The sequence below is a fragment of the Pocillopora damicornis genome, chromosome 2 (genome assembly GCF_964200805.1).
Source record: "Pocillopora damicornis chromosome 2, jaPocDami1.2, whole genome shotgun sequence".
In the NCBI taxonomy this organism is placed as follows: Eukaryota; Metazoa; Cnidaria; class Anthozoa; order Scleractinia; family Pocilloporidae; genus Pocillopora; species Pocillopora damicornis.
In genome coordinates this window covers 21,583,974-21,611,195 of record NC_142671.1, presented here as the reverse complement: position 1 = coordinate 21,611,195, position 27,222 = coordinate 21,583,974, and the positions used below count along the sequence as shown (strand labels likewise).

Sequence of the window (27,222 nt, the reverse complement as noted above, 5' to 3'; positions counted from 1 at the left end):
AAGGATCTTCGTGGATCCGCTGAAATTGGTTCCCTCGCTGAAGAAACGCAGGTTAACGTACCCTAAGATATTAGCTTTAGTATTTACGATAACTGCACAAGTCTTTACGTTGGGAAGGGTATTTGGTAGAGCAACATCCCTCCGTGAGTCGGAACCAGGTGATTGGAGTAGGCTAGATTATATTACATTGTATTCAGTTCCAGCAGAATCCCCTCGTTATCAATATAATATATTGATATTAGAAAAAAAAAAAGAAACAAAAAAGAAAAAAGAAAAATACCATCGTGAAATGGCAATGTAGATGAATAGCTCATTGCTCATTGCCTTGCGTGACGCATTTGCTCTATTGGACGAAAAACACTGGAACTAGTTAAAGAGGAGATTGGAGTTTTGATACTTTAGAGCAGTAGTTGCAAACTACCCATTCTGTTCCCCGAAAAACAGAAGCTTTAACAGCAGCTTTAATAACAGTTTCCTTTAAATACATTTTATCTCTAATTTGATGGTATTTGGATTGGAAAATGGCCTCACAGTGAATAAAAATCTCTGAAACGGAGACCACGTGTGACAGTCAGTTCAACTATACGTTGGAGGTAAGCAACAAACATGACCTTTATTTGAGCACGATAATCTTAAAGCTGTAAGATTTGAGTCTTGTCACTAATATTTAAAAACTAAGCTGCAGACTACTGACTGGGTACAAACGTCGGACTGAGAATAGAAACAATTTGTCGTGTAAATCGATCCTACACGTAAACAGTATTTTTACACAATTTGTTACATTTGATAACTATGAATTGTCGCCCAATCACCTTCCTGAGGTCACATTTAGCAAAATTTTGCCTTTTCATGATATATAAAACAATTAATTGTATGCAATGTTGCCATATAGTAGATCACAGGCGATGTCAAAATGTAGTAGGAACAACAATGATACAATTGGCTGGGCCTCGTGTGCCACTTTTTTGTTCTGACCACATTTTGAGGTCATCTTTGATCTGTTACTGAATAAACACTGGTGTCCAACTGCAAAATCAGACAGAAGTGTCAAAATAAAAAATCAGACACTTGTGTCCAAAAACAATTATGGGACACTAGTGTTTAAAGGGGAAGTACGGTCTAGAAAAAGTTTACCTATATCAAAAGTTTCTGACTTGTTTTTTCATTATTGGCAATTCATTTGAGCTTTAAGTGTATTTGTTGCCAGAAATTACGTTTAAAAAATTGACATTTTGGAATTGAAATCCGCCATCTTTATTATGACGTAGCTATGACGTAGCAATAGTCAAGCGTTGTAATGTCGACTAAGATGGATGAAAACATAGAAAACAGCGGCGAGGAGAGCGATAATGACTCAATTCTCGACTTGGATCTTAATCCAGACGGTGTAATTCGTCCATTCATGTTTGAGCCGCAACATAGCTCATCTTCAGGAGAAGAAGAAATTTCTGTTGACAAAGAAACTCAGGAAGAGATACAAGAAGAAACATCTACGCGCTCACGTCTTGGAAATCGCGAATGGTGCTCTTGCGGCAACTGTCAAGAGATGCCAACAGAAAACGAGTGTATATGCTGCCAAGAAATGGATGTACTAGGTGATCGACTCGATCTGGAAGGTAATTAATTCTTCTCAAATAAAATCTTTGTTTCTAAAGTGATAATTTTTTATTTTTTTACTAAAGAACGGCGCAGTGCCCGCAATGGATTTATTTCACCCTGCTAACTGAGTGATATGAACTATCACTGAAATTGCAGGTAACAAGCTTCAGTGTATTACAGAGCACGGATCATTTGGACCCGTGTGTTTACTAGCGGACGTCTTGAGAACAGCCCTAGTTGGCATGCACCAAGTGAGAAATGACAGACTTGAAGATTATCCGTCAAATGAGTAAGCACCGACAGAATAAATATTTTTCACAAAATTCATGCAAACAAAACGCTTTAGTTGTTTACGAGTTCGTGTGACGCGAACCCTAAGAAACAAATGCAGTGTTGTCAGCCCTTTTAATACAAGTGGTGTTGTAGTCTTTTGTCTGAAGGGTGAACTTCATCACTATATTTAATTGTAAAGAGCCAGTACACCTCTTCAGTTTGTGTGCTTTGTTTTCCTAATGGAGGTAAATTATGAGTAAATATGGACGTGGACGAGACAAAATTGAAAGAAGGAGTTCTTATGAGAATCATCACATCACTTAATGAGGGAAAATAAGAAAGGGAAACTTGCTACATGTAAACAGAGCCTTAGTCAAACGGCGAGCCTCAGGAAGTCTCCCTTTGTCACACAATGTTAGCTTAAGATATTGATCTCATTACAAATGAGCCCCTGCTTGGCGAAGTAGAATTTGTTTGTTTCAACTGCATTTGTCTGGGTTCTGTTCCGAGCATGTATCAATGTCTTTTGTTTTTTCCTAGGAGTATGCGATTGGCAGGTTATAGACAGTTTACTTGGTGGACTTATAACAGACTTGGTAAAGGGAACAGACGCGTGATTCCTTCGTGTGTTGTGGCATCAATAAGACGTAATTACCCAGATGCAGCCGGAAATTATACAGGCTTTAAAGATGCCGAGGACAATGACTCATGGCCGGGATAGTCACGTTTAATTAATAAACTTGTCTTTGTTTTTATTAAACATTCAAGGAGGTCCACGGCGCTATAGGGGTATCGGCTCCAGTTCCAATCATTAAAATACCTTCAACAGTCTGTTCCAAAAATAGAAAACTGACAATGTAAATGCTAGTGCCATTTTAGGCGGACTATTCGATTTTTGTATTTCTATTTTTTTCACTTGCTTAATTTTTTTCCAAATCTGGATACATGCCGTGCGAGAAGGTCCTCTTTTGGTGGGCGCGGAATGGGTGCGATGTTTTTTGGGAGACCAGGGACTTGAACTTGCTCTGGCTCTTCTCCTGTGTCTCTCATCTCCAACACTGAGCATAGCATTTCCGTAACGTGCGGCTTGGTCTTCTCTTCGAAAACAGGCCTTACAACCCAATCCTTCATCCCCTTAGGATAAACATAGCGGAATCGTTTCTCCCCAATCGAAGCCTCTGCTTGAGATCGACCAGTGCCCGAATTGTGGTCTAAAGCAGTTAGCTGTGTACGCGCTACCATTCCCAGGTATCCAAAATGTTGCCGCTTGGGCGCGTATTTGTTGTAGAGTGAATGGTACACTTCTAAGGCCCCTGTGTGGATGGTCTTCGTTAGAAGGTCCAAATCCTTTAAGAGTGTCTTCTCTAGCACTACGTGTTTTAACGCTTCGTGTGCCGGGGAACCTGCGACTAGCCATTTCGTTTTACGATGTGCCCTTGGGGAAATGGGCTCGTGTGCACAACGACTGTACAGCACAGTCGAATCCCAATCGTGTTTGTCAGCCGTGTGGTGGAGGATGCTGACCCACTTCTCTTTGAGGAGCTGGGGATTCCCGTCACATGTCATCGCTGACCACCACATATGGTTTGTCACGGATTTTATCCAAGGAGAGAGGTCCCTGCATTCTTTCTTCTTGGCTTTCGTGACTATCTTGGACTTGATGTTCTTAGTCAAGTGCCACACGTCTACCTGGTGCTCAACACCGAGGTCCTTATACTCGCTTCTCATGAGTGCCTTGATACCGGTGTGCCCGTCAGTACCTACAACACCTACAGGAATGCCACTATTTAGTGCGCGATCAATACTTAAAACCACGTTTCTCCATTGCCTGTGAACTTGTACTCTGCTTTACATGGCAAACTTCGAAATCGACAATTTTCTCACTCTCTTTGTCCATCATGGTGTAAGTTCCGTATTTGGCACTATAGCCTGGGGAGTCACAACGTCCATCCCCGAGGAGAGTGACTGAGTTCCTGTCTAAGAGATCGGCGAGGACTGCCACCTTTTCCTGCTGCCAACGATCATTTATAACAGGGAAAAGGTGCTTCTTCTGCCAGTTGTGATAATCCGATTTGCTCAGAAAGGCAAGATTTATTGCAGAGGCAACTTCTGAAACACGCGAAAACGTATTTCCTGTAAAAAGTATAGCACCTGAAAGCAATACGTTCCCCGCGGCCGCCCTGTTAACAAGTGGCTGGGAAACCCACTCCTTCGAATGGGAGTTTTTACAAAGTGTCGTTACTTTAAGCGCACTTCCCTTTTTTAATAGCTCCTTTTCAAGAACCTCGCCACCGCATTCAACACAGCGGCCAAATAACTTAAGAAGTTCTTCCTCAAATACTATGTACTTGGGAGACGAACACATTTTCTCATAAATGGTATCGTGACTGTTACTAACGGGCGGATCAGTCTTCAAATCGCTTTGGGTGGTGTCCTGGTCCACTTCTTCAAAGCTGATGTTAAACGAACTGTCTTCCCCAGCCTCTTCATCACAGCTGACTTGAATGGAACTGTTGTTGATATTGTCATCATCAAAGCTGACTTGAAGGGAATTGTCGTTCACATCGTCATCTATTGTTACGTCAGTATCTTCTTCCAGGTTAATCGAGAGTTCCAGAAGCCGAGGTGGTTGGCTAGATGAAGCTTTGATCGGGGTCGAAGTAAATGGCTGCGTACAAAGGGACCCAGGCTTAGAGAATAAAGGCAGCGGATTCCATGGTGGAACACAACTATAGTTGTGATCTTGAAGAAGCAGCGCGTCTCCTGTTTCACTAGCAAGCCATTGTGTTCCACACGTCGTAAACTTTTTTTCAGGTTCGCGGTGTTCTGCGCTTGCAGATGTAGCGTCGGTCCGGATAAACTGAGATTCTGTGCAGCTTTGGGAAGAAAGTTGATTCGCCGAAGGTTCTATTTCAAGCTGTGGAGAAGAGGGCGAAGCAGCACAGGAGGTAGATAGTGTATCGCTAGTGTTTTCCTTTACAACTGAACACGAAGACTTTTCTTGCTCTAAAGATAGCAAATTGGTGTTTTCAAGAAGGGTGTTCAAGACCTACGATGAAATGCAGAATGTACCGTGTTGATTACATTTACAGGCTGGTATCACAAAACAGTTGTTAGTTGCATCATTAATATTTCACACCCCACCTCCTGTCGGCTCTGGCGATTCGCCCTACCAACGCTTGTTTGTCGGATTTTCTTTGGTGGAGGCGCATAGGGAAAAACAGATGGAACTGCATCATCTTTTAAATGTCTCTTTTTCCTGCTACCGTCAGATCCAAGGAGCTCGGACTGTATTTTTACAAGAAAGGAAAACAAACAAACATTAAACACACTAATGGTTTTCCTCATTGTCTTCTTATTTACACAGAGTGACTAGAAGACCTTTTTCACCGTGATTCTGGTATAAACAAATATTCACGTGCCTTATAAGATAATTATAAACACTGCTTTGGAAAAATGCTTGGGAAAAATTCTTGGGAGAAAACGGCTAAGCGCCTCATGGTCGCGATTGAATTTACTACACGTGGTCAATCACCAATGCGAGCTTCAATTTGTTTTGCTGCTATTACAGTGGTTCTTTTAAATAAAATTAAAGAAAAAATACAATTCGAGTATGGGAAAGGTAAACATACCTTTCAGTTTGAAGCAAAGGTCAAATATTCATACCTGAATATTCCGCTTGAAGTCGTCCTTGATAAAGTGATCTGAGCAGACGTAGCAGTTCTCGGGTTTAGGTTTCGGCAGAGCGTCCTCGCGTTTTATTTTTGCCAGCCAAATTTTCTTTAAATTTTCATTTACAGGTAGCTTGTGGAAGCTTACTCCTTTCCCTTTTGTATTTTTGTAAGTATTATGGCAGTTAACTACAAGACAGTTGACCATAGTTAAACCCTCATTAGAAATACTCGTCAGAAAGGTCAATCAAGTCAACCAGGTCAAAGCGATGAACAACAAGGTTTGACTATTGCTACGTCATAGCTGACGTCATGTCCAAGATGGCGTTTTTCTAGTCGCGAAAGTGGTAGATAAGAGCAACTTCAAAGCGCTGTTGTCGTAATTACAAAGCAAACTGGTCAAAACGGCAACTATTTTCGAATTCCTGTGGAAAAGTTCTATCAATAGAAGTAAAATTTTTCTAGACCGTACTTCCCCTTTAAGATGAAACCTCAGACACCAGTGTCCAAAATGTGACCCTACATATGATTTTACGGACAAGGGTGATAGCACACTCGCAACACACTTCCATTTGCAAACAAAAGAAACCGGCTATAGCATGCTTACTGAGCATGCTAGGGCACTTTTTGATGAGAGTGTGCTTTTGTTTCATACAATAATAAAGCATGTGCTGTTGAACATTGAAGGGTGAGCAGGCAAACACACAAAGCATGTCAACCTTCGAATACAAAGCTAGTATGCAAGCAGACACAGCACACTAGCATGTAATCTAATGCGTTGTACACTTGTTAATTGAATGTAAAGCTAAAGTAATCATTACACAGTCAATGTACTCATTCCTCTAGTAATACTAGTAGGTCAATTAAACCAAAGTTCATATTGATGTTCTATAATAATTAACTTCCTGATCAGAAGAAACAAAGTTGAAACATTTGGCCACAAACAAGTTTCAAGAGTTTAAAGCAGACACTTCAATTACTTTGTTCATGTGTAGAAGTAGCTTTTTACAATGAAAAAATTTCACATTCAAAGTTTCCATGATAAGCTGATCAAATTTACATTACTTTTCTACTGGGAAATTTTTTTGTTTTTATGTTTTTATTTTAAGCATGCAGCCCAAACAAGAAACAATGGTGAGTTTGGGTTGAATGACTTGACAATTGCAAGCAAACACTGAGAAAATTATAACTGGGCATGCAATGATCTGTCCTAAAAAAGATTTTATTTATTTAAAGTATGATGCATTCAACAGTGCGTGATTTGCTGACAGGCAAAAACTTTGTAAAGTTAAGACAGGACCACAGCAGTAACAAAAAAAAAATACCACAGCCATAGGAATGCATGTATGGTTTTTCTCTCAAGACTAGTCTGCAACTGGTCTTAGACTTGGTCTATTTGAGTCTAATGTGCATGTTTTTGTTCTCTTATCTTTGAGCTGCACTGTAGTTGATATTGGTGCAAGAAGACTGATGAAATTTTCTATATCACTATAATTACACTCTTTTGGATGATTTTGAAATATCACTTGCAGTAGACAGAGCTGTAAAGCATATGCACAAATCAAGAGTTTTGCCAAGCTCACATTGGAAACCACAACAACACTAGAATTGGTTGAACATTTGAAAAATTGAAAAGCAGCACAGATTTTTTTCTCAGGTTTAGACTCTGACAGAGTCAGTCAGGTTAAGCTTAAAACTTTTGCTACAGCCTGTTCTTCAACAGAGGCACAAAATATATTTTTCACACAATGATTAAATACATGTATCCATGCATATTTGTTGAAATTTAGTTGCAAAATGATGTATTTCAATTGGGAAAATGCATTTTTTGTAAGTTGAGCAACATTAATGTTAACATTAATTAAGTTTGCTTAAAAGCAGTTGCCATGGGTGAAGGTTAAGAAGGCTTACAACATTTTTGAAATTACATGTACTGTACTGCCATGTTGATTAATATATACTGCGCAGGCATTATTCAGCTCTATCCTTGCAGTTTCATTGCCAAATACCACTACCAGTCAAATAAATGTGAATTTTTTTTCACTAAAAATCATTTGTCTTCCATGTAAAATGTACAATTTTACTTCAAAGGGTATTTAAGAAGTTCAGATAAGATAAATAGGATAGCTATTTGTATATTATGAGTGGTACAGTAAACATTGTTAACAAAAATGGGTGCCACTTTAAGAATGCCAAATGAGGTAGACATATTTCTTGAGCAAATACAAAATATACTGATGGGAATGTTTATTTCACATGCAGGTGCTAAAAAGAAGAATAAAGTCAAGCCTCTAACCTGACTGTGTGACTGAAGGATCTTTGAATTACAGTTTGTTGTGGCACTCCTTTTGTTTCCTGATGCTGAAATGTATGTTGGTCTTGAGTGATGGTATTTGGTGTGTGACAATGTCAGCATTCAGGTCAACTGTTTCAATTCATGAAGTGCTAGAAGTGAATTACTTTGGAGTTATGTAGGTCAAGAGTTCATTCATCTTCACTACAATGTAGTATAAGGGGGTAAGTTTCTAAAGAAACTATGGTGCTGCATTGGTGGGAGAGTATAACAAGTCATTTAGTGTTAACATCTCAGTTGAAAATATAAATTGGCCACCATAAAGAGTTTAAAGGCTGACATTTCAGTTGTTAGCCTTTTTTCAGAGTGATTGGCAAGCATTAGCCTAATCGCTCTGACAAAGGGCTAATGCTGGAAATGTCAGCCTTTAAACTCTCTATGGTGGCCAATATATGTTTTCAACTCAGTTGTTAATACTAAATTTCCTGATTAACTGGCTGACTACCTGATTGACTGACAGACTGACTGATTGACTGACAGCAGGTAATTTAGTGTTAACAACTGGGTTGAAAACGTAAATTAGCCACCGTAAAGGGTAAAAGAGCTGACGTTTCGAGCGTTAGCCCTTCGTCAGAGCGATATTCCAGACTGACTGGGTGACTGACTCACTGACTGGCTGACCGACTGACTGACAGCTCTTGAAAGGAAGGTGAGTTAGCTGCCTGTCTGGGAATTTAAATCTAACCAAAAACATCGTTTAACAAATTTACTCAATGGCTTTGTATACTTGAATTCTGTCCACACAACTCGACTAGTTTTTTGCGTTCGCATTCGGTCTTCATTCGAAGGAGTTGTAATAGCTTTTGCAAAAGAAGTCTAACAGCAATAACATCTAGGGCCATCCGTGACTTGGCCATTCTAAAACTTTATCCATGTGACTTAATGCCACAGTAACTGTGTGGTTGTTATGTGCTGTCGCCTTTTTCAGCGCCAAAATAACTTGCTACCACTTTTCGGTTAGAGTCGAATTCTTTCTTCTTAAGTGGAGGCGTAGGGAAATTGGTTAGAGTAGTGAAATGGAGTTCACTTTGGTTCTGCTTTTTCTTTTATTCCTTTTTGAATTTTTCTGTTATAAATGTACGTTAACCAAAGATTAAGGTTCAGTAAATGGTGTAGCAATCTGGCAGATACTTACACCTGCAAAATTGTTTTGCACAAATTATCAATTCGAGATAGACAATGACTTATTTGAAGATTGCAGTAGTGAAAGAATTGTTTGTCTTGTCTTCGGGAATTGAAAGTTTCAAGCTGATATGTTGATATACTGATTTCAGGGTAGAAATTTCAACATCTTACCTAGTTTTGGTTATATTTTTTAGTTCAGGCGTTTGGTTTGACAATGGAGACCTTGAGGAAACCACGACGGCTTTGGCAACAAGAACGTGGCCGAACAAAAGGTTCAATGAACGCATCTGTAGCTCAACACTTGCGTTTTAACACGTGCGTTTCCTAGCTGTTCTCTACAAAACAACAACTTTAAATCACCAAATTTGCGTGGTCTGAGGAAGGGAACTGTTCACGTTTCCATTTGAAACTAAACGCTTATTACACATCTTATGCTGAAGATGAGGTATGGCGCCGTTAGAGGCGGTAATTAAATATACCCTCTGGCGAAATTCTGAAGAAAACAAAAATTGTTTTTTTTAGTAACGTTGTGGAGCCATTACAGAAAGTGATGATCAAAACAGAAGTTGTAATATGCAAATTCCATGCCAAAAGCAATTTCCACGTTACCCGAAGTGTTTTCCAAAGACTCAAATGCAGCAGCTCTCAGTCTCTGTTTTTTTTTTTTTTTTCATTTCCTCGGTTTTCTTGTGATTGCTTTTTTCCTGTGTGTCATTCTGGTAGATCTTTCCTGTCCTTTCTCGTAGTAAACGTTGTTGTTAATATGCTCCCAGTTCATTTCTATTGAATAAGGTGATCAAATATATAACACAGAGAAAAAGCTCAACTCATTCTGTTTTAATTTTAATTTTTTTCAGCAAACCTATTTATTCAATGATGTTCTTCAATTTATTGCAGATCGACAAGAAGAAAAGCAAGTGTTTAGAGAAAAATACCAACCTCGGAGAGAATGCAAAGATTGGGGTCCATCTGCCACCTCCCCCCCCCCCCTTCCACACCCGCTTCTTATTTTTTTAAGTATTTGTAGAGGCTGTGTACCTTGTGGAAACATCTTGTAATACGCATGTGTATTAAAACAGGCATTTGCTTACCCAAAACGCATGACTTTCAAATAAATGTTTCTACCACAAGGTAGACAACTTTTAGGAAGACTTTAGAAAACTGTTTGTCAGAGGTGGGTGCCGCGGGGGAGGTTGGATGGGTGAAAAAAAACTGTCTCAAATTATTGTAATATTACTGTATTAAAAGATTTTAAGAAAAAGATTGTGGTGTTAATATTGTAATGTATATTAAAGATTCTATTGTAATACTGTAGTGTACTAAAAGATGTTTGTACCATAGGGTAAATGATTGCTATGAAGAGTTACAAAAAACTGTCTCAAATTATTGTAATATTACTGTATTAAAAGATTTTAAGAAAAAGATTGTGGTGTTAATATTGTAATGTATATTAAAGATTCTATTGTAATACTGTAGTGTACTGAAAGATGTTTGTACCATAGGGTAAATGATTGCTATGAAGAGTTACAAAAACTGACTAAAAGTGGGAGGGGTGGGGGACGGGGGACCGCTTTTGGTTTCACTTCAAGGTAGGTATCTGTTATAAACTGTCTACTAGAGGCGGGTGTGGTGGGGGATGGCGGATGGATCAAACCCCAATTTTTCATTTTATTCTCTTGATTGGGGTTCGATTCAACTTTGCTTTCTTTTCAAGATTGATATCTGTCTCTAGTCTCATGCTAAAGGCGATCGTGTTCCTTGGTATCCAGCTGTGGGTGGTTGAAGAAACCTGCATAACAGGGAAATGAAATTAAGACCAAGAATTTAAGCCATAAAGAACGATACGCCAAAAGACTTAGGCAAACATCCACAAGCTTCTGTCCAACTATGCCACAAATATTATACTCGTACACAGAAAGTAAAACGAATCCGCATGCGTCCTAAATAAACCTTCATAAAAAGAACGACACATTTTCCCAGTCAAAAGACCATGAAAAACTTTCACGAACATTGCAAAAGTTTTCGTTCAAGTGAACATCTAAGACACACTCACCAAAATAAAAAGCATTCTCGTCTTTCTTAACCTTTTTTACACTTGTAATCTTTGGGGTTGCTGAAAGAGGAAAGATACGCAATAATTATAATCATACAAATTTCTAGGACCACCGGTTAAAATGAAAGTTGTCCATTCATTTTAATCTCATCACTTAAATTACAAATAAAGAAATATTTTGGCAGTTCTGACAGTTTATTCGTTTTAACTATTGTTTTTTAATAATCCGAAATATTCAAGAAGCAACTTAAGGATCGACAAATTTTAGAGTTGAAAATTAAAACTATTTTCAGATCAAAGCTAGAGAATTGCGAAAGTTTGCTTTGGCGCATTTCGCATTTTAGTTGATCGAAAGACCAAGTAACTACCTGCCGTTTTCGGGAGACATAAAAATTACACTGAGTACCATCGGCTCTGACGTTTTGACAGCTCTATGGTAATGTCATCAAAAAGAAAAATGTAAGTGAAATAAGCCACGTAATAATGAGCTATGTTACCATAACCATTAATTAGACCAGCCCTGAAAAGTTTTTGAAAATATTTTGTCTTAAAATAAAAGTATAATTCGGGCAAAACTGGTCGGCCATTCAGGAAATATACTAACGTTAACCATGGTTGCCACAGCCAAAGGTTTTTAAAATTCACTGAGCCTGTAACTTTTCCCAGAAAAATGTAAAATTTCCCTGAAAAACTGAATCAACGATTTACCAAATGGTGGCCTCCGACCTTTCCACATAGCCATCTTCTCCAACCATACATCAGGCTTTTAGCAAGTCACATGTAGAGTACGTGAGTCCAGAATTCCTCAATATAACGACAAAAAAGGATATTTTTCCTGAAAACCCAACATCAGCTTGCCGTTCATCTTTTAAAAGGAAACTATTCTCCTCATCAAACAAATTTCATGTCCGTGAAATTTACCAAAGAATTATCAATTCATTCTCAAACCTACTTGGGCTTGCATTTGAGAGGAAACGATTTGCTAGCCAGGAATTTATCAACTGTAGTTATTACCAATATACATAAATAGTTTTTCCTCTTTTTTTGGGGACCAAGTCTTTGCATCACAGATCAAGACTAAGAAAGAGTTGTGTGGGGTGAAACCAACTCCTTAGTGAGTCAGCTTTTATTCACCCATCTCTTGTACAAAGTCAAACATCCGATTAGTGCATAAAGACCGTCCAGTGTCCAAAACAGTTTTTTTTGGGGGGGGACCAAGTCAATAGCATCACAGATCAAGTCTAAGAAAGAGTTGTGCAAGGTGACACTGATCCCTTAAAGGGCCAGCTTTAAGTCTCCCATCTCTTGTACAAAGTCAAACACCTGATCAGCGCATAAAGACAGTCCAGGGTCCGAAACAGTTTTTCCCACATTTTTGGGGACAAAGTCTTTGCATCACAGTTCAAGACTAAGAAAGAGCTGTGCAGGGTGAAACAGCTCCTTAGTGGGTCAGCTTTTAGTTACCTATCTCTTATGCAGACTTAAACACCTGATCAGTGCATAGACAGTCCAGTGTCCAAATCAGTTTTTTTGTTTTGGGGACTAAGTCTTAGCATCACAGATCAAGACTAAGAAAGAGTTGTGCAGGGTGACACCAACCCCTTAAGGGACCAGCTTTAAGTCTCCCATCTCTTGTACAAAGTCAAACATCTGATCAGCGCATAAAGACAGTCCAGTGTCCGAAACAGTTTTATTTTTTTCAGGGACCAAGTCTTAGCATCACAGATCAAGACTAAGAAAGAGTTGTGCAGGGTGACACCAACCCCTTAAGGGACCAGCTTTAAGTCTCCCATCTCTTGTACAAAGTCAAACATCTGATCAGCGCATAAAGACAGTCCAGTGTCCGAAACAGTTTTATTTTTTTTCAGGGACCAAGTCTTAGCATCACAGATCAAGACTAAGAAAGAGTTATGTAGGGTGACACCAACCCCTTAAAGGGCCAGCTTTAAGTCTCCCATCTCTTGTACAAAGTCAAACATCTGATCAGCGCATAAAGACAGTCCAGTGTCTGAAACAGTTTCATTTTTTTGGGGGGGGGGGGGGGGGACCAAGTCTTAGCATCACAGATCAAGACTAAGAAAGAGTTGTGCAGGTTGAAACAGCTCCCTAGCAGGTCAGCTTTTAGTTACCTATCTCCTATGCAAAGTTAAACACCTGATTAGTGCATAGACAGTCCAATCTCTAAATCAGATTTTCCCCTTTTTTGGGGGACCAAGTCTTTGCATTACTGATAAAGACTAAAAAAGAGTTTTATAGGCTGAGATGAAACTGAAATAACAGTCCACGCCCCAAGAATTTTTCCTTTACATGTAGAACCAAGTATTTGCATCATGCAGAGGTGAAGACCAAAGAAGATACTTTTTGGGTGACACTGACTCTTTACTGGCTCAACACTTCATTACCCATCTCTTGCAAAAAGTGCTCTTCAATTCAAAGCATAAACATTTAACAGTTTTGGAAACAGGTTTTATCTTTCCTTTTCCTTTTTTTGGCAAATGACCAAGTTTTCACATACTCAGGCTTTTTATTTCTAGTATACTAAAATGATACTTATCTGATAAATCACCTGCACCATCAAAAACCCTACCAGACTAGAGGAGAACATCTTGCAACCCTGGGAAGGAAAAAGAAAAACTTATGAATGACTCTCAAAGAGAGGTTGTTAAGTTCTACAATATAAAAGTATTTCCCTGTTGTCTCAGTATCAAAACGCAGTTATGTGCTTAGTTGTGTTGAACAGCTTTGTAAAGATCTTAAGCACCTTTCACCTTTAAATTTTAAAAAGAAAAAAATGACTGAACATATCAGTCTGTCATTAATCAGGAAGATCATCAGAAAATCTGTCAATTCATCTGCCTTAAAAAAGCTTTAATTCTCTACAAATGTAATCCAAATTTCTTTTCAAAACATTTTACAAAAGAACTCAGTACATAACAGTTTATGCCAAAAAAAATTTTAGAACTATTTTCATATTCTATACAATACCAGTTTTCAGCTTGTGGAGAACAGTTGATTGTTGATTATACATGTAGATGTACATCAAAAGTATCAAACTTAAAAAATAAAGTTTAGTTTTCACTGGCAACGCTAGAACAAAGTTGGCAGTTGGAATGAAATAATTTTGTCTAAAAAGTCTTGGTATCATGTGAGAATTTTTGATAACTAGATGTACCTCAGAAACGTCAAACTTAAAAAATACAGCTGGGTTTTCTGACTAGGCTTAATGTTGAAGAAGCTTCAAATTGACCAGCTCATTATTTTCACCAACAACATAGAAGAAATTTTTTGTCTTAAAAGTACATGTACAATGTGTTGTTGTACCACAGAAAACAAAGAGCAGGGATTGAAATTGTTAAAAGCTTGCTGTGTGATGCTCATAAGTCCTTGGAATATGACATTGCACACATAAAAATAAATAATCAGCATGTATTATTTAATACCATCTCATCAAAAACCAGTCACCTCATGAATTCAAACATTTCCTCTTTGTTCAGTAAATGGTTTGAACCCAAATTAGCTTGTGTAGTAAATAGCTCACTGTGAAATGGAACTTCCAAGAAAAAGGTTTAAGTCAGCAGAGGGCTTTGCATGTGAAAGCATGTGAAAGCATGTGAAAGCACATCGCATTCAATGACTTCTTTTCTTAAATTTGTATACTTTCAGGTGATAGTTTACAACTTTTCTCATCTAAAAGATGAATCTTCCTTGACTAATGACAAGACCTTTTTAATTCCCATGTAAATTTTAGAATTTTCCTCTAACCTGTGCTTATTGTTTTTTTTAATTGTTCTTTTGCTTTAGCAATTTTTTTTGACAGACAAAAATATTTCAATCTCTCTTGCAAGACCAGTAGTTAACACTGACACTGACTTCAGAAAATAAATCTATCCACACTGCCTAACCTTGAGATTAATCTGTCTTCATTGTACATATTAGATACAGCTATCTACACTGTAGTCTACTATAGATACAACTATCTACCCTGTCTACAATAGATGTAACAATCAGAGTGCAGATCTATCAGGAGTAGATTTAAATTTCCCGCGTTCAGGTATAAAAATAATATCAAAACGAATAAATTAAACAGTTGCTTACCAGAACTAAAAACATAATGATCGAGAAAACCGTCTCTAGAATCAAATTTTAAAAAAAATTCTGCAAAACGAAACATCCTTGAGAAATACCTTATCACTGCACGACTTTCAGATGTTTCGGTGTCCAGCGGCGAGTATGTGAACATCAACCATTTTTGTGTTTGGCAGCCACGGAAATCATTCCTATTAAATTAGAATGAAGGAACCGTATAAAGATAAGTGTGCTTTAAGAGCCAGGTGATGCTGAAGGGCCCTTTTATCTCAGAGTTTTATGTCAAACGATAATATTGTCGCTGCTATCCTACTCTCCATGGTCTACATGGTAGCTCTAGTAATTCCCAGTCTCCGCAGCCAGAAGAATTAAACAACCTCGTTCTCAGAGGTCTCGGCGGTGAGCGAGGGCTCACTATTTGCCTAAAAAGTAATTCTCAAGAACCGAATTTTGGTCCATACTGATTAGTGACGGACCGTGTTGCTTCCCTTTCGATTTATGGAAGATATCAAAATTTGCGAGCACCAATACTATGTTTTTCTAATTATATTCTTAGGTTTATTTACACCTTAAGAATTCTTTTCGCCCTTGTTTCCTGGGCGTCGGTTAAAGAAGGTCTCGCGTACTCAGGTCTACCGCACGTAAGCACGCTATGCCTACTAGGCGCAATGGAAAGGGCCTCTCGTCTCAAGCGAGAGGTCTGAGATCCCAGGCGTCTTTTTTTTCTTCTCTTTTCCCTTTTTTATATTTAATTTCTTCCTCAAAAACTTGTTTTTTTCCCTCTTTTCGCTTAGAGCGTCATCAGTTATTGTGCAGCAGTCGGCATCTTTTTTTCGGTTTAAGAAGCCAATTACCGAAGCGCAGTGTTTGTCTTTCCTTTTCCTGCTTTTGGAAAAAGTAGATTCGAATCATTCCGGAGTACAGTTTGGAGATATTATGTTTTAGGCAGTTGAATATTTAAATTTAATAAAGTCAACATTGGCCTATAAATATTTATATGAAAGAAGGCATATCACCCTCACTGTACATTTACCGAGCACTTCAAATGTACAACATGTGCGCATACCTTATCCTCGCAGTCTTAAATTCAGGTCATCTTTCATCCATCAGTAAAATTTGCTCATCTCACATCTCAGCTGTTAGATAAATATGCTTTATTTCTCATTGGACTGTTAGATCTTTGACCAATTCTCAGGTATCAGTTGAGCCTCATGCATGAACTAAACATTCGAAAGTGGACTTACCACAAAGTTAACAGGAATGGAAAGAAGAAGTGATGGATGGGAGGGAGTAAATTTGGGGTCATAACAACAACTCGGACATGGCTTTCAGCCATTTTCTGAGTTCAAAACGGGTGAGCATGATTTAATGAATAGATTCGACGATTAAAAAATAATTCTTTCACTGTCGCGGACTTCACTTATGCTCGTTTTGTCATTGCGCGCGTTATAATCCAGGCGCGATTATCAGCTGCTGTTCGGGAATATGAGCCCGCGCTCCTTCCCCACTTACGAATTTAAGAAACGTGCATAGATATCCTACCCAACACACAAGAAAGAATTTAGCTCCATACAAATGAAAATTCTGTTCAACATTGATTTATTTCCATTTTCCCATGAAATAATACCTGCAAAATAGCATCTTATGAACGATATGAAATTTTAACAAAAATTCTCGCATTATCTTTAAGCCTTTTTTGCTTTCATTACATTTTTAACGACCGCTCTCCTGTGCAGTCTCAATGAGTTACGTGACTGCTGACAATTTCAATCATTAGAAACTAACTAGAATTAAACATCAGACACTTGAGCATTGAAGAAAGCCTGTTTGTACTCTCTACGCAGAGATCGATATCATTATGCCTTGTGGGAAGAATAGCTTCTTCAAAATTCAGTCCTTTGTGGAAGATTTGAAGATTTTCTAATGGAGAACCAGCAGAATAACATTTTCTTGAGCTAATATGAAATTTAATGGACCTTATCAATTTGCATTCTAAGGAAATTACCTAACAGCTTTAGAGTTAATGTTTTTAAGGAAATTTCGAGATAAATTTGTCTTCAGGTAAAGGAAACAGAAGTTTCCCAAAAATCGCTGATCTTGTACTGTTGCCGTATCTGCCAACTTTAAGCACCAAATATCTTCTTTACGGTGTAACCCTAAAATAATAATAAAATGAAAGGTTTAACATGTATACAAATCCCGTTAAAGGGCTTTTTGATGTGCTGTTGTAAATGGCGTAACTAACCAAAACCAAATTGATATTATAACCGATCAGAACAACTACTCCTAAGTGCAGGAAATTTTGGGTGAGTAACCCGTTTGGTTTTGCTGTGTCGCGTATATGTGAGTAGTTGCGGGGTACAGGTCAGTCAACCCTTTACACCCTAAAATCAGTATGCAAATTCTCCATATATTTCCTAAAGTGCAGACTAGGTGAATTTGATTATAATCAAGCGTTTGTTTAGTTGGCGATAATTTCCTTTATTCTTGCGATTTTAATGTGTGATTAAGGGGTGATATTGTGGGGAAAAATTAGATGTTGATTTCTCTTAGGGTCAAAGAGTGAAGACCAATAACATTACTTCGTGAAGTGGAGCAAAGGCAATGAAATCCTTGATTACTTTCGATGTTAAATCATAAGATTCTCAAACAAAGGGCTTTTCTTTATAACTTATGTAAACATCTGCAAACTTTTCTGAGAGTTTGTCTCTTATGCTAAACGTCCTGAACACACAACAGTGTACTCGCAGGTACAATGTACACCGTAAGGGCTTTCATGAACTATACTGCATTTATATTTCGTGTATAATACCTTTTTCATGGTATGTTACACTCCATGCAGCCATACATGAGCTACAGCGCGTGGTTTTATAAATTATAGTAATGCTTTCAAAAACAAGACAGTGAACTTACAGGCATGCTGTATATAAAGATGCCAATCAACAAACCAACAATGAGCAAGATGAGGAGAAGAATTATTAGCCATTTGTATCGTCGCCAGATGATGTATTTCAGCGTCTTGAATGGTGATGTGAACCACAGGAACGAGGTAGCAGGACGGCTGGTGACAAATGAGTCATGATCGATTAACGATTTACAAGCCCAAATACCAATCACAGAAGGATTAAGTAGAGGTAAAGTAAGTTATTTCTCAACAAGTACCTCTCTGAAAAAAGACAGGCACGCTGTAGTGCGCATTTCAACTAAGAACCTTAAAGTCAAAACCAAAGTAATCGGCCAATCAGAAACAAGAAAACATAACGAGGAGCCAATTGAAGCAAACACCAGCAAACTACCTTCATTATTGATTCAAGGCTCTAGTTTTGCATCTGATTGGAAGAGAGATGGCGCGAGTTTTCGTTGGATTTCCTTTGACACACAATTGAAAATTGCTTTATGAGCCGTCTACCTTTGTGGTAAACACAGCTTACTCTCTACACTTACTCAGGTTCTGGCAGAACTGGGTGCATGTTGGGGTCATCTCGTCCTTGTCCCGCGGGCTTTGCTTCTGCCTCCCATCCCTGAAGTAACTCAATGGTCATCTCAACTTTACCCTGCGATAACAATGAGAGAGAATATAACAGCTGAAATATTGAGCACGATGAATGTATATAGAGGAGATCCTAGCGTGTGATACAACGACGAGTCATTGTTTCGCAAATTACGAAATTGCACAACAATTTGATTTTGAATTAAACAATTTGAAAAAATATATTCCTAAGTTGATTTTTCTCGAGTGAGACGCCACCCTAGTAAAATGAAAGTTTGGAATGGAACGAACTAAAAAGAAACTCTTTAAGATGCTGGTATACATTTCCAGTGTTATTTTAGCTGGAAATTTAATTTTCACCCACCATCTTCTAGAATTTAAGGGTTCCTTGGCGGAAAGGCCAAGTAAAAAAAATCTGTGAGCGTGTATGACACTTACCGTTGGTTCAGCCGGGTTTTCGGCATCTGGCTTAAAACAGGCCCACCAACCTTTTGTACTTTTTACCGTGAACAAGTCAAGGGTTTTACCATTAAGTCCTGGATCTTTGTTAGGATCACCACAGTGGTCAGAGTCAAGACAAGGCTTTGCCAGCTCATTCAGATTTAACTCTAGTTGTCCTGTGTATAACAGAGAAACACAGTAAGAAAATACTTAGCAGAATATCACTTCGTCAATGTGCCACAAGTTGGTGAGAATACGCACTTCTTGGTACAATGTGTCTTGAGAGTACACACTAGTAAACCCAGAAGAGAAAATATCATGAATAACACATCGCGAGACGAAGGAGTCGTCTTTCTTGTCAAGGAGTCGAGCCTCGGAGCGAGGCTCAATCGAATTCTATGACTAATCCTTGAACATTTCCTAGGACGTCACCGTCATTGGTGTACGGACACCTTCTGTCCTGAAGAGATATGACCATCGATTTCCATAGATGGCGGTGAAAGATTTTCTTTATACGATGTGCAGGCCTATAATTGCCTACCTATGAAGTCATCACTAGAGAATGTGTCGTTCTCCCAAATCTGAACTTTGAGTTTTGCGTCGACTTTCTCTTCAGTCTCGTCAAGACTCCAGAAGTGTTCCTACGAATACAATAAGCTTTAATCATACTTTCTCTTTCGAAAACAAACCTTTAACAAGTTGACATCAACTGAAAAATAAGTAACTAAGTATTGTCTGTTGCACTACCTTCTTTTTTACAACCAATTTCTTCTCGATAGGCAAGTAGTCAAAAGGAAACACCATTCGCCAGTTGAAGTTGCCATCGCCATCCAGAGATCTGTTTCAATCAATCAAAGCACTCTTAGGAATAAACGTTTAAGCGGAAGAGCTTGAAAGAAATTATTTATGTTAAGGATAGGAGGAAGCCAGTTTTAAGGATTTTTATCTCTATTATTTTATGAAATTTGTCCTCAATTGTTTAGCCTTAAGTTGTTGAGGAAAGTGAAGCCGTTCAATAAAACGAGAGAGAGAAGGAGAGAGAAAGTCAAGCGAAATGACTGTTAAATTCCTTAGGGGATGAAAAGCTGTTACATGTACAATGAATTTGAAAAATACTGACCAAATTCCGGAAAGAAAGAACAATATTGCATTGTATACCACTTTAATATGGCACTGTTAGTTGTAGAAACGTAACTAGTGAATCCTTTACGTAAACGAACAACAATTTTTGTTTCCGGCGGAGTTTAACTCTTTAACCCGGTTCCACCCTAACATCAGTATACATATTCTCCATACTGTTCTCTATGCATTTCTTATGGTTCTGACGAGGAGAATCTGTTTAATAATCAAAAGCTTCTACAGTTGTTAATCATTTCCTTCATTCTAATCACTTTATTGTGTGCTTCAGGGGTAACAATGCAAGAGGAAATTAAGCTAGTCGCTTTTAGGGGTCGAAGCGTTCAGATGTTGAAGTCTTTAGATTTACATCATATTTCTCTTTTCCTTAACTTTACCTGTAATGAACATCCGTCTTCTGTTTCTCGTTTTGAACGTCGATCCATCTAAGAAAAATCCCAGTGTACAAATATTATTGTCTATATTAAATCAGCCTTTTTAATGAGAAAGGCAAAAGTATTTTTTTTTCATATAAAAGCAGCAACGAGGAGGTACTCACGCCTTGACATAAATGTCACTCATCATCTCGCCTGTGATCGACTCCTCCTCGAGCAAAACGTCAGTTGTATTCCAGATGATTAGACGCAACTCATTTCTATCGGTACAAAACATCGTGAAAAAATTCAATAAACGGAAATCGATGAATCCGATTTGAAGGTAATTTTTGAAACTCCGGCACTTATTTTCTTCGGGAGGGTTTCACTTGGAAAGTCATCTTTTGAAATTTACTTCAGCAGTTTATCCAGTTCCATCATCTTACAGTTGATCACCTATTAAGTGTTTTAGTGACTTAAATCGGCTGAGGTAGCAGAGAAATTTCTTTAGAAACTAGCAAATGCTCTAATTTACTTTCAGGATAATTTTTTTAGCTCCATTGCTGGGAAGAATCACCGATGCATTTTTTTAGCTTCAAGTAACTAATAATGATGCGAGTAGACGGCACACCTCAGTCCCTATGTCACAGAATATCCAACTTGTTACGTTTAGATCGATTTTTCAGCTATTTTAACCATCTCAGGTACAGTGTTTCTTATATGAAACGAAAAGAGCAGACCTAGAACTAGTTTCACTCACTTCACAGGTTTCCTTTCGTCGATAACAACAGGCGGCTTGCAGGTACCGTCGTCCTTTGGAAAGATGTCGACCCACATTTGAAGTTTTCCCTACGTAGAAAATGAATTAAACAATTAATGAAGGAGGAGGAAAGTTTAGCGACTGCTAAATACAGTGGTAGGATGACGATACTTCAAAACTTGCTCCATACCTGCTCAATATCTGGTTGAACCGGACTGTACAGGGATCTGGTCTCCACGTGCTCCGGTACCATATTGAACGTGTGCAGAATGTGAAGAGCCAAACGTTCGTGAGCAGGTCCTACTTCCTTTTCTGGCGGATCACCTTCCTCTGTGAATCATGATAAATAGTCAATCGAGTTGTAAGTGCAAGGAAATCGAAATTGCGAAATGTACCATAGGCGAAATTTTAGGGATACCTCCCCTTTAACGCTGAACTCCGATAGTTTATTTTTGTTTATGATGTATATTCTTATCAAATGTTTATTCAGACAGGTGAGGATCTCTTCTTAACTCTTTTGCTCTTAAGATCTCAGTAGTAATTCCTCCTACGGTCTGCCACGATAATGTTATATAGTTCGAAAAATTCGGTATTAGATCAACCAATAATCCCCTAACTGTTATTTTTTTCTCGTCGATTATCTTGATATTTTCTTGATAGTGTAAGAAGAAACTCTCTCTTGATCACTTGTGGGAGTCAAAGGGTTGAATTCTGGATTTCGGATTCTACGTTAATTCAGTCAAATATTTTCCAAGCCCAAAGTCAAGGTTATGTCAAATGAAAATAATGCTTTCTTACCGAATTGGCTCAAGGTATATTCTCTGTCTCCAATTATGATCCTGTCAGGATTCTGATTTTTGCCAGGGAAGAAGTTGAAGGACTTCATGGCAGTCTCGCAGTACCTCGTAAGGATACTGAATGGCTTCTCAGGATGGCGCCAAGCGTTGGGCCCAGACCTAAAAGAGAAACAAACGCCAACCGTTAAGTAAATGTAATAAAATGAAAGTGAAAGTGAATCAAAAGCAATGACTCAACAATTACTTTCGAGCATTTCTCTCAGGTGAAAAAAGCGTTTAAATGATCTTGGAGCACAGCTTTGCTTAAGATTTCGTTTTTGGTTAACTGTGACGTATCACAAAGAAGCATATAAAAGTAATTAACTCCTATTAGTCTTAAGCTTTTTTCGCTCTACAAGAATAAAGGCAAACTAACGCGCTAAGATAGCTCAATTGTTCTGTGTCGATTTTCTGCAACTTTTTAAACGTTTCCCCTAGAAACTACCTTTAAAATCCTCAAGTGCTTATGATTTTTATTTGAAAAGAAATGATGCATGAAGTTAGTTAAGATCTGCAAACTTACACGAAGTATGTCTTGTGTAAACCACACTTTGCATGGAAGCGAGTCAACAGCCTCTGTTCCAAGTCGACCACCGTTTCACCGATCAAATCGTCCCTGCTGAGGTAGTCGTAGTCCATCACTTGGATTTTTAGATCTTTTTCCTGAGGGATGGAAGTTTTGAATTCGAACATCCTACGATAAGGAAAAAGAACAAGATCATTGGTATTTACAACGAAGCTTACCAGTGATGCATGTTGAAAGCAGTGCATGAATCTGAGGACTGCAATTTGTGACATGCAACAACTTACTTTCCAAACACCGGGTTGAGCGTATTTGGTTTGAAGTCTTCTTGATCGTCATATTTCTTCTTTCCAAGGGACACAATGAGATAAGGGTCAGCCTACCAGGGTTAAAAAAAACAAAAAGTATATGAATTAAATACCACTTGTTATAGTTGTAAATCCAAACCTAGTAAAAGGATACATACAAAAAAAAAAAAAACGTACTCACAATACTGTGGAAAATTTGTCAGCATGAGCCTTGACAACGACGACCACGACGAAAACAAAAATAACAATGCAACAACAAGAACAATAACAAAAACAACAACACCAGCAAAAGCAACAACAGTAACACTCACCAATCCACTTGGATCTTGGGGCTGGAGATCAGTAGCCTATGTGGAAAAAAATCGAAATTTTAAGCTGTTTTTACAATTGATGTACTGCAGAAAACAACGTACAGCTGATCCAAAGGAACAAAAAATGAAAATACCGAAAAAGCAAAGATGAATGACTGTTTCGTTTTTTTGCGAAGAGCACATAAACTCAACCAAACCAAATACTTTTCACCAAAGGGAGTAAAAGAAACTGAGGTGCTGCGTCAGTGGGAGGGGTATAACGAGATAGTTTAGTTTCATCAAATGAATTGTCCATGCAAATTGGCCACTGTACAATTTCTATACCTGGTTTTCGAGCGCTAGCCCTTCGTCAGACCATTATATCGACTAGAACTCGAAGTTTACTGAAAATAGATGGGTGCGAACTTACCAGAACAACGTACACTCGAATTGTGCACTCGATTGGTAAGCTGCTGGGAAGGTTAGTGAGCATTGTTTCAGGAAGATCTGTATCCGACATCTCATCAGGAATAGGGTAAATACGGAAAGTTCCCTAAAGAAATAGACCATGAAGAAGATTTACATGCAAGTCTGTATTATTGTAACTTTAAGCCTTAAGAGTCCTGAAATAATTTTACATCATTACCGTTCGTAACTAACTGAGTTTAAAAGCTTGCGTCTTCTTATTCAGGTTAGACATAAAGAGGCCATTTCTGAATTACCTTTGGCCTCATTTTGAAAGCGAGTCTTAGTGCTCATCCTTTCATGTGATTGTAAGTTTTCATTCACATGTAAATTAAACTCGTTTCCAAACAAATGTTTGAGTACCAGGGCTCATTTTGAAAAAGAGGCAAAAGGTTATTTGGAAATAGCCCATTGCACACCTCTTTGATTCACTTTAGGGATAAGTCTACTAGAAGGGAAGGAATGCAAGCTGCTTTAGCTTATCTAGGTTTTTTCGCACCTTGAATTCACCAACCGATCCTTCGTCTTCGTCATCATCCTTGTGAGACTTTGTCTTTCCACGACGAAGTGGAAAGGTTGCAAGGAAGTCGCTGAAGCCTTGGAATTCTGGGACTTTTTCAAGCTCTTTGTGATACACCTGGACAAAAACCCAGAGAACAGTTATGAATTGTTGTGGGTCATTCACCAATTTATCGAGGTGGAGCTATTTCAAAAATGCTATGGGTTGTTTTGAGAAGACTATCACTTGAGTTTTTTTTTTCTCTCTCTCTCTCAGAAAGAAGATATCAGAAGAAATCTACGGTAAAATTGAACAGGCCTTGAAACTGTGTGTGCGATTCGTTATTTCTTGCGATATGATTGTGTTTTCTTTCTTTACAATTTCTGGCCAGTTAACACTTAAGGTAAACTTAAAAACCCACCAAACAGCCATCAAACAAAGTTGAAATTTTTACCTTGATTGTGTCATATCCCCTGGACAAGTATTTCCTTGTATGTTCGGTAAAGCTGGCTTTGTCTCCTTCTTTGTCTGTCGTAAACATTCCAACAAGCTACACAAAGAGAGTGGTAATTTCCATATTTAGTTATCTAATTTTTCAGTCTCTTTATTAGCAATCCGAGTATCACTTAAGACGACAGTTGAATGGCAAACTTAGCAGCAAATCATGCAAGTAAAGAAATCTGTTAGTAGCCTTTTCATTCGCGAAGGCCAAAAATATAGTGCGATTCCCTATAAGGAATCCATCCCCAAAACCCTGGATTCCGCGCTTCTTTGTTCTATCCCTGTACCTCTGTGCTAAAGCGAACTCTTCGCTGAATCACGCAATTAATAGAGCAAATGATTTAAAACGCAGGCAAATGATTAGCTATTAGCTATTTAAAATAACAAACAACCTCGCACCTTTTCTCCTTTAGATATTTTTGCTCCTGCTCCAGCCCCTTGCAAAGAGGCGAAGTACTTGGACCACCAGTCAAACCTGTCGGGATCCTGTATGAAGAATATCAGGTATATTTATATGGCAATTTTCTCTAGGTCGTAAGTATTCTGTTCTTATTTACCTTGTGATTGGTCGAGAAAAATGCGTCATTTCCTTAACCAATCAGAATAGAAAGAGCATGTAATCTTTACTTAACGATCAATAGCTCGTTCTGAATTCAAGATCCCATTGGCTGCCCGTTATATTTTTCTCTGCTCTGATTGGTCGTCGTAACCCCTTTGGTTTTGGCTTTATAATAATCAATTGAAAGGCGCTCTACAGTCAGTAATAGATTTAGAGATATTTCATATGATTAACTTGGACCATTACTGCTATACATAAATTTTCATGTATACGCACGCAAGTCTTCATCAGGGACTCAAGTGCCTTAGAAAAAGTACAGTCTTAAACGCCAGAATCATTTCTTAAATCAAAACACTCTTTACATCGGCTTATTCGTTTCCTTAAGATGAAGTATTCTTTAAAAAAAGTGTTTTGCAATTGGGTCTACAAAAAACTTTTGCCGCTTACGATCATCCTCTTTTCCTTTCCTTTTCCCTTCGACTTTTTTTCAGGCGGTGGAGCTTCTTCCCTTTTCTCAGGCCAAACTTTCTTTTCAGGGGGTGGGGCATCAGTTAAATCCACAAGCACTTCTGCAAGATTGAACACAAGACTGCGGTCTGTCACAGCCCATAGGGTACTTTTTAAAGAGACAGCGAGACGCAATGCAGGCTAAACAAAGACTTCATCTTTAATCCTTTATACCCTAACATCAGTATGCATATTCTCCATACTGTTCTCTAAACATTTCCTAAGATGCCTACGTTTAACGAAAGAATATTTTAAAAGAAAACTATTTGCGACCCAGAAGTAATGACGATTATTGAAACTATAATAGTGACGAGAACAAGGAAATTGTAATGACGTACCATCCACTTCCGAATCGTCTGCAGCAGTCTGTGACGGCAGCTTACACTTAAATGCCGAGAGAGACTTGACTGAGTGGATACCAACCAACGGTTTTCGACCAAATTGTCGGTTGTCTCTGACTCGAATGTTGATTGGTGGCGAGTACAAGTCCTCCACTGGTAAATTCTACGACAGATTGCAAAGTTTATCAGACACTTCCATCATTGCAAGTTTTAGGTGATGTTAACCAGGAATTAGCTTTACTTATTCAGCTCAACAAGAATAATGTGTTTAACTGAACACACTTTGACGGTGTGGAAGTGAATACGGGAAAGAGACAGAGAGACAGAGAGAAAGAGAGAAAGAGAGAAAGAGAGAAAGAGAGAAAGAGAGAAAGAGAGAAAGAGAGAAAGAGAGAAAGAGAGAAAGAGAGAAAGAGAGAAAGAGAGAAAGAGAGAAAGAGAGAAAGAGAGAAAGAGAGAAAGAGAGAAAGAGAGAAAGAGAGAAAGAGAGAAAGAGAGAAAGAGAGAAAGAGAGAAAGAGAGAAAGAGAGAAAGAGAGAAAGAGAGAAAGAGAGAAAGAGAGAAAGAGAGACATACAAACAGCCTGATTGCCACTGATGTAAGAGACTTACCAGAATCTTTCTCTCTAATACTGGTTCTCCAAAGTTCGGCATTTTCTTTGTGTTCTCAAGAACAGGTGACTCAATCACCGAACCCATGCATTCGAACTCGATCGAGGGTGATGTTACTTTGGTCAACTGAAATTTCTTCATGTTCCTTACGCCCCAACAAAGAACCTAAGGATAAATAATCAATTACGTAAGGATACATAATCAATTACATAAAAACCCGCAGATAAGCCGCACCTTTTTTCCAAAAATCGTGGCTTGAAATTGGGGGTGCGGCTTTTCTGCGGGAACATTTGAAAAAGGTGCCGTGAATGTTTTCACTCGCGTCCGATCCAATGCCTGGTTACTAAGCTTCGAATCTTCCGCTCACGTTCTTGTTGTAATGCAAAAATCTATGGAAAAACTGTGTTGAATGAAGAAATTCCTGTCAATAAATACCAGAAA

The 27,222-nt window shown here is 38.4% G+C and overlaps 3 protein-coding genes and 1 long non-coding RNA gene across 5 annotated transcripts in view; 2 read left to right on the top strand and 2 right to left on the bottom strand.

Moving 5' to 3' along the window:
• The first annotated feature begins 362 nt into the window (after positions 1 to 362).
• On the top strand, positions 363 to 10,442 carry LOC149050320 (uncharacterized). Its single transcript, XR_016183931.1, has 4 exons — positions 363 to 593; positions 7,806 to 8,060; positions 9,216 to 9,466; positions 9,919 to 10,442. It is a non-coding gene; the product is annotated as an uncharacterized LOC149050320 (long non-coding RNA).
• LOC149050322 (P2X purinoceptor 7-like) lies at positions 1,102 to 2,762 on the top strand. The gene is made up of 3 exons (XM_089197330.1): positions 1,102 to 1,616; positions 1,756 to 1,888; positions 2,413 to 2,762. Exons 1-3 carry the CDS (start codon positions 1,298 to 1,300, stop codon positions 2,591 to 2,593), a joined length of 633 nt encoding a protein of 210 aa, XP_089053456.1. The 5' UTR covers positions 1,102 to 1,297; the 3' UTR covers positions 2,594 to 2,762.
• On the bottom strand, positions 2,785 to 3,622 carry LOC149050321 (uncharacterized). Its single transcript, XM_089197329.1, has one exon. The coding sequence runs from the start codon at positions 3,598 to 3,600 to the stop codon at positions 2,785 to 2,787; it is 816 nt and encodes a 271-aa protein (XP_089053455.1). The 5' UTR covers positions 3,601 to 3,622.
• Positions 10,443 to 16,742: 6,300 nt separating the features above from the next.
• The window catches only part of LOC113683947 (myoferlin), a 31,435-nt gene continuing 20,955 nt past the window's right edge, over positions 16,743 to 27,222 (bottom strand). Inside the window, exons 41-61 of one of the 2 annotated variants that reach the window (XM_089197322.1) lie at positions 26,782 to 26,946; positions 26,168 to 26,333; positions 25,770 to 25,918; positions 25,163 to 25,249; positions 24,717 to 24,812; positions 24,263 to 24,400; positions 23,729 to 23,851; positions 23,320 to 23,355; positions 22,988 to 23,079; positions 22,701 to 22,871; positions 22,140 to 22,297; positions 21,532 to 21,671; positions 21,342 to 21,430; positions 20,767 to 20,862; positions 20,606 to 20,653; positions 19,839 to 19,929; positions 19,633 to 19,732; positions 19,089 to 19,267; positions 18,605 to 18,714; positions 18,074 to 18,221; positions 16,743 to 17,316 (exon numbers count right to left, since the gene is read on the bottom strand). In XM_089197322.1, coding sequence (XP_089053448.1) covers positions 17,284 to 17,316; positions 18,074 to 18,221; positions 18,605 to 18,714; positions 19,089 to 19,267; positions 19,633 to 19,732; positions 19,839 to 19,929; positions 20,606 to 20,653; positions 20,767 to 20,862; positions 21,342 to 21,430; positions 21,532 to 21,671; positions 22,140 to 22,297; positions 22,701 to 22,871; positions 22,988 to 23,079; positions 23,320 to 23,355; positions 23,729 to 23,851; positions 24,263 to 24,400; positions 24,717 to 24,812; positions 25,163 to 25,249; positions 25,770 to 25,918; positions 26,168 to 26,333; positions 26,782 to 26,946 — 2,415 coding nt within the window. In that variant the 3' untranslated portion in view covers positions 16,743 to 17,283. The remainder of the gene's footprint in view (positions 17,317 to 18,073; positions 18,222 to 18,604; positions 18,715 to 19,088; positions 19,268 to 19,632; positions 19,733 to 19,838; positions 19,930 to 20,605; positions 20,654 to 20,766; positions 20,863 to 21,341; positions 21,431 to 21,531; positions 21,672 to 22,139; positions 22,298 to 22,700; positions 22,872 to 22,987; positions 23,080 to 23,319; positions 23,356 to 23,728; positions 23,852 to 24,262; positions 24,401 to 24,716; positions 24,813 to 25,162; positions 25,250 to 25,769; positions 25,919 to 26,167; positions 26,334 to 26,781; positions 26,947 to 27,222) is intronic. The other variant, XM_089197324.1, reaches the window with a different exon arrangement.

Excerpts from the sequence above, each read along its gene's own strand:
- LOC149050322 (XM_089197330.1), top strand. The coding sequence starts at position 1,298 with ATGTCGACTAAGATGGATGAAAACATAGAAAACAGCGGCGAGGAGAGC. Across the intron at positions 1,617-1,755 it reads TGATCGACTCGATCTGGAAG|GTAACAAGCTTCAGTGTATT; the intron begins GTAATTAATTCT and ends CTGAAATTGCAG. Across the intron at positions 1,889-2,412 it reads GAAGATTATCCGTCAAATGA|GAGTATGCGATTGGCAGGTT; the intron begins GTAAGCACCGAC and ends GTTTTTTCCTAG.
- LOC149050321 (XM_089197329.1), bottom strand. The coding sequence starts at position 3,600 with ATGAGAAGCGAGTATAAGGACCTCGGTGTTGAGCACCAGGTAGACGTG.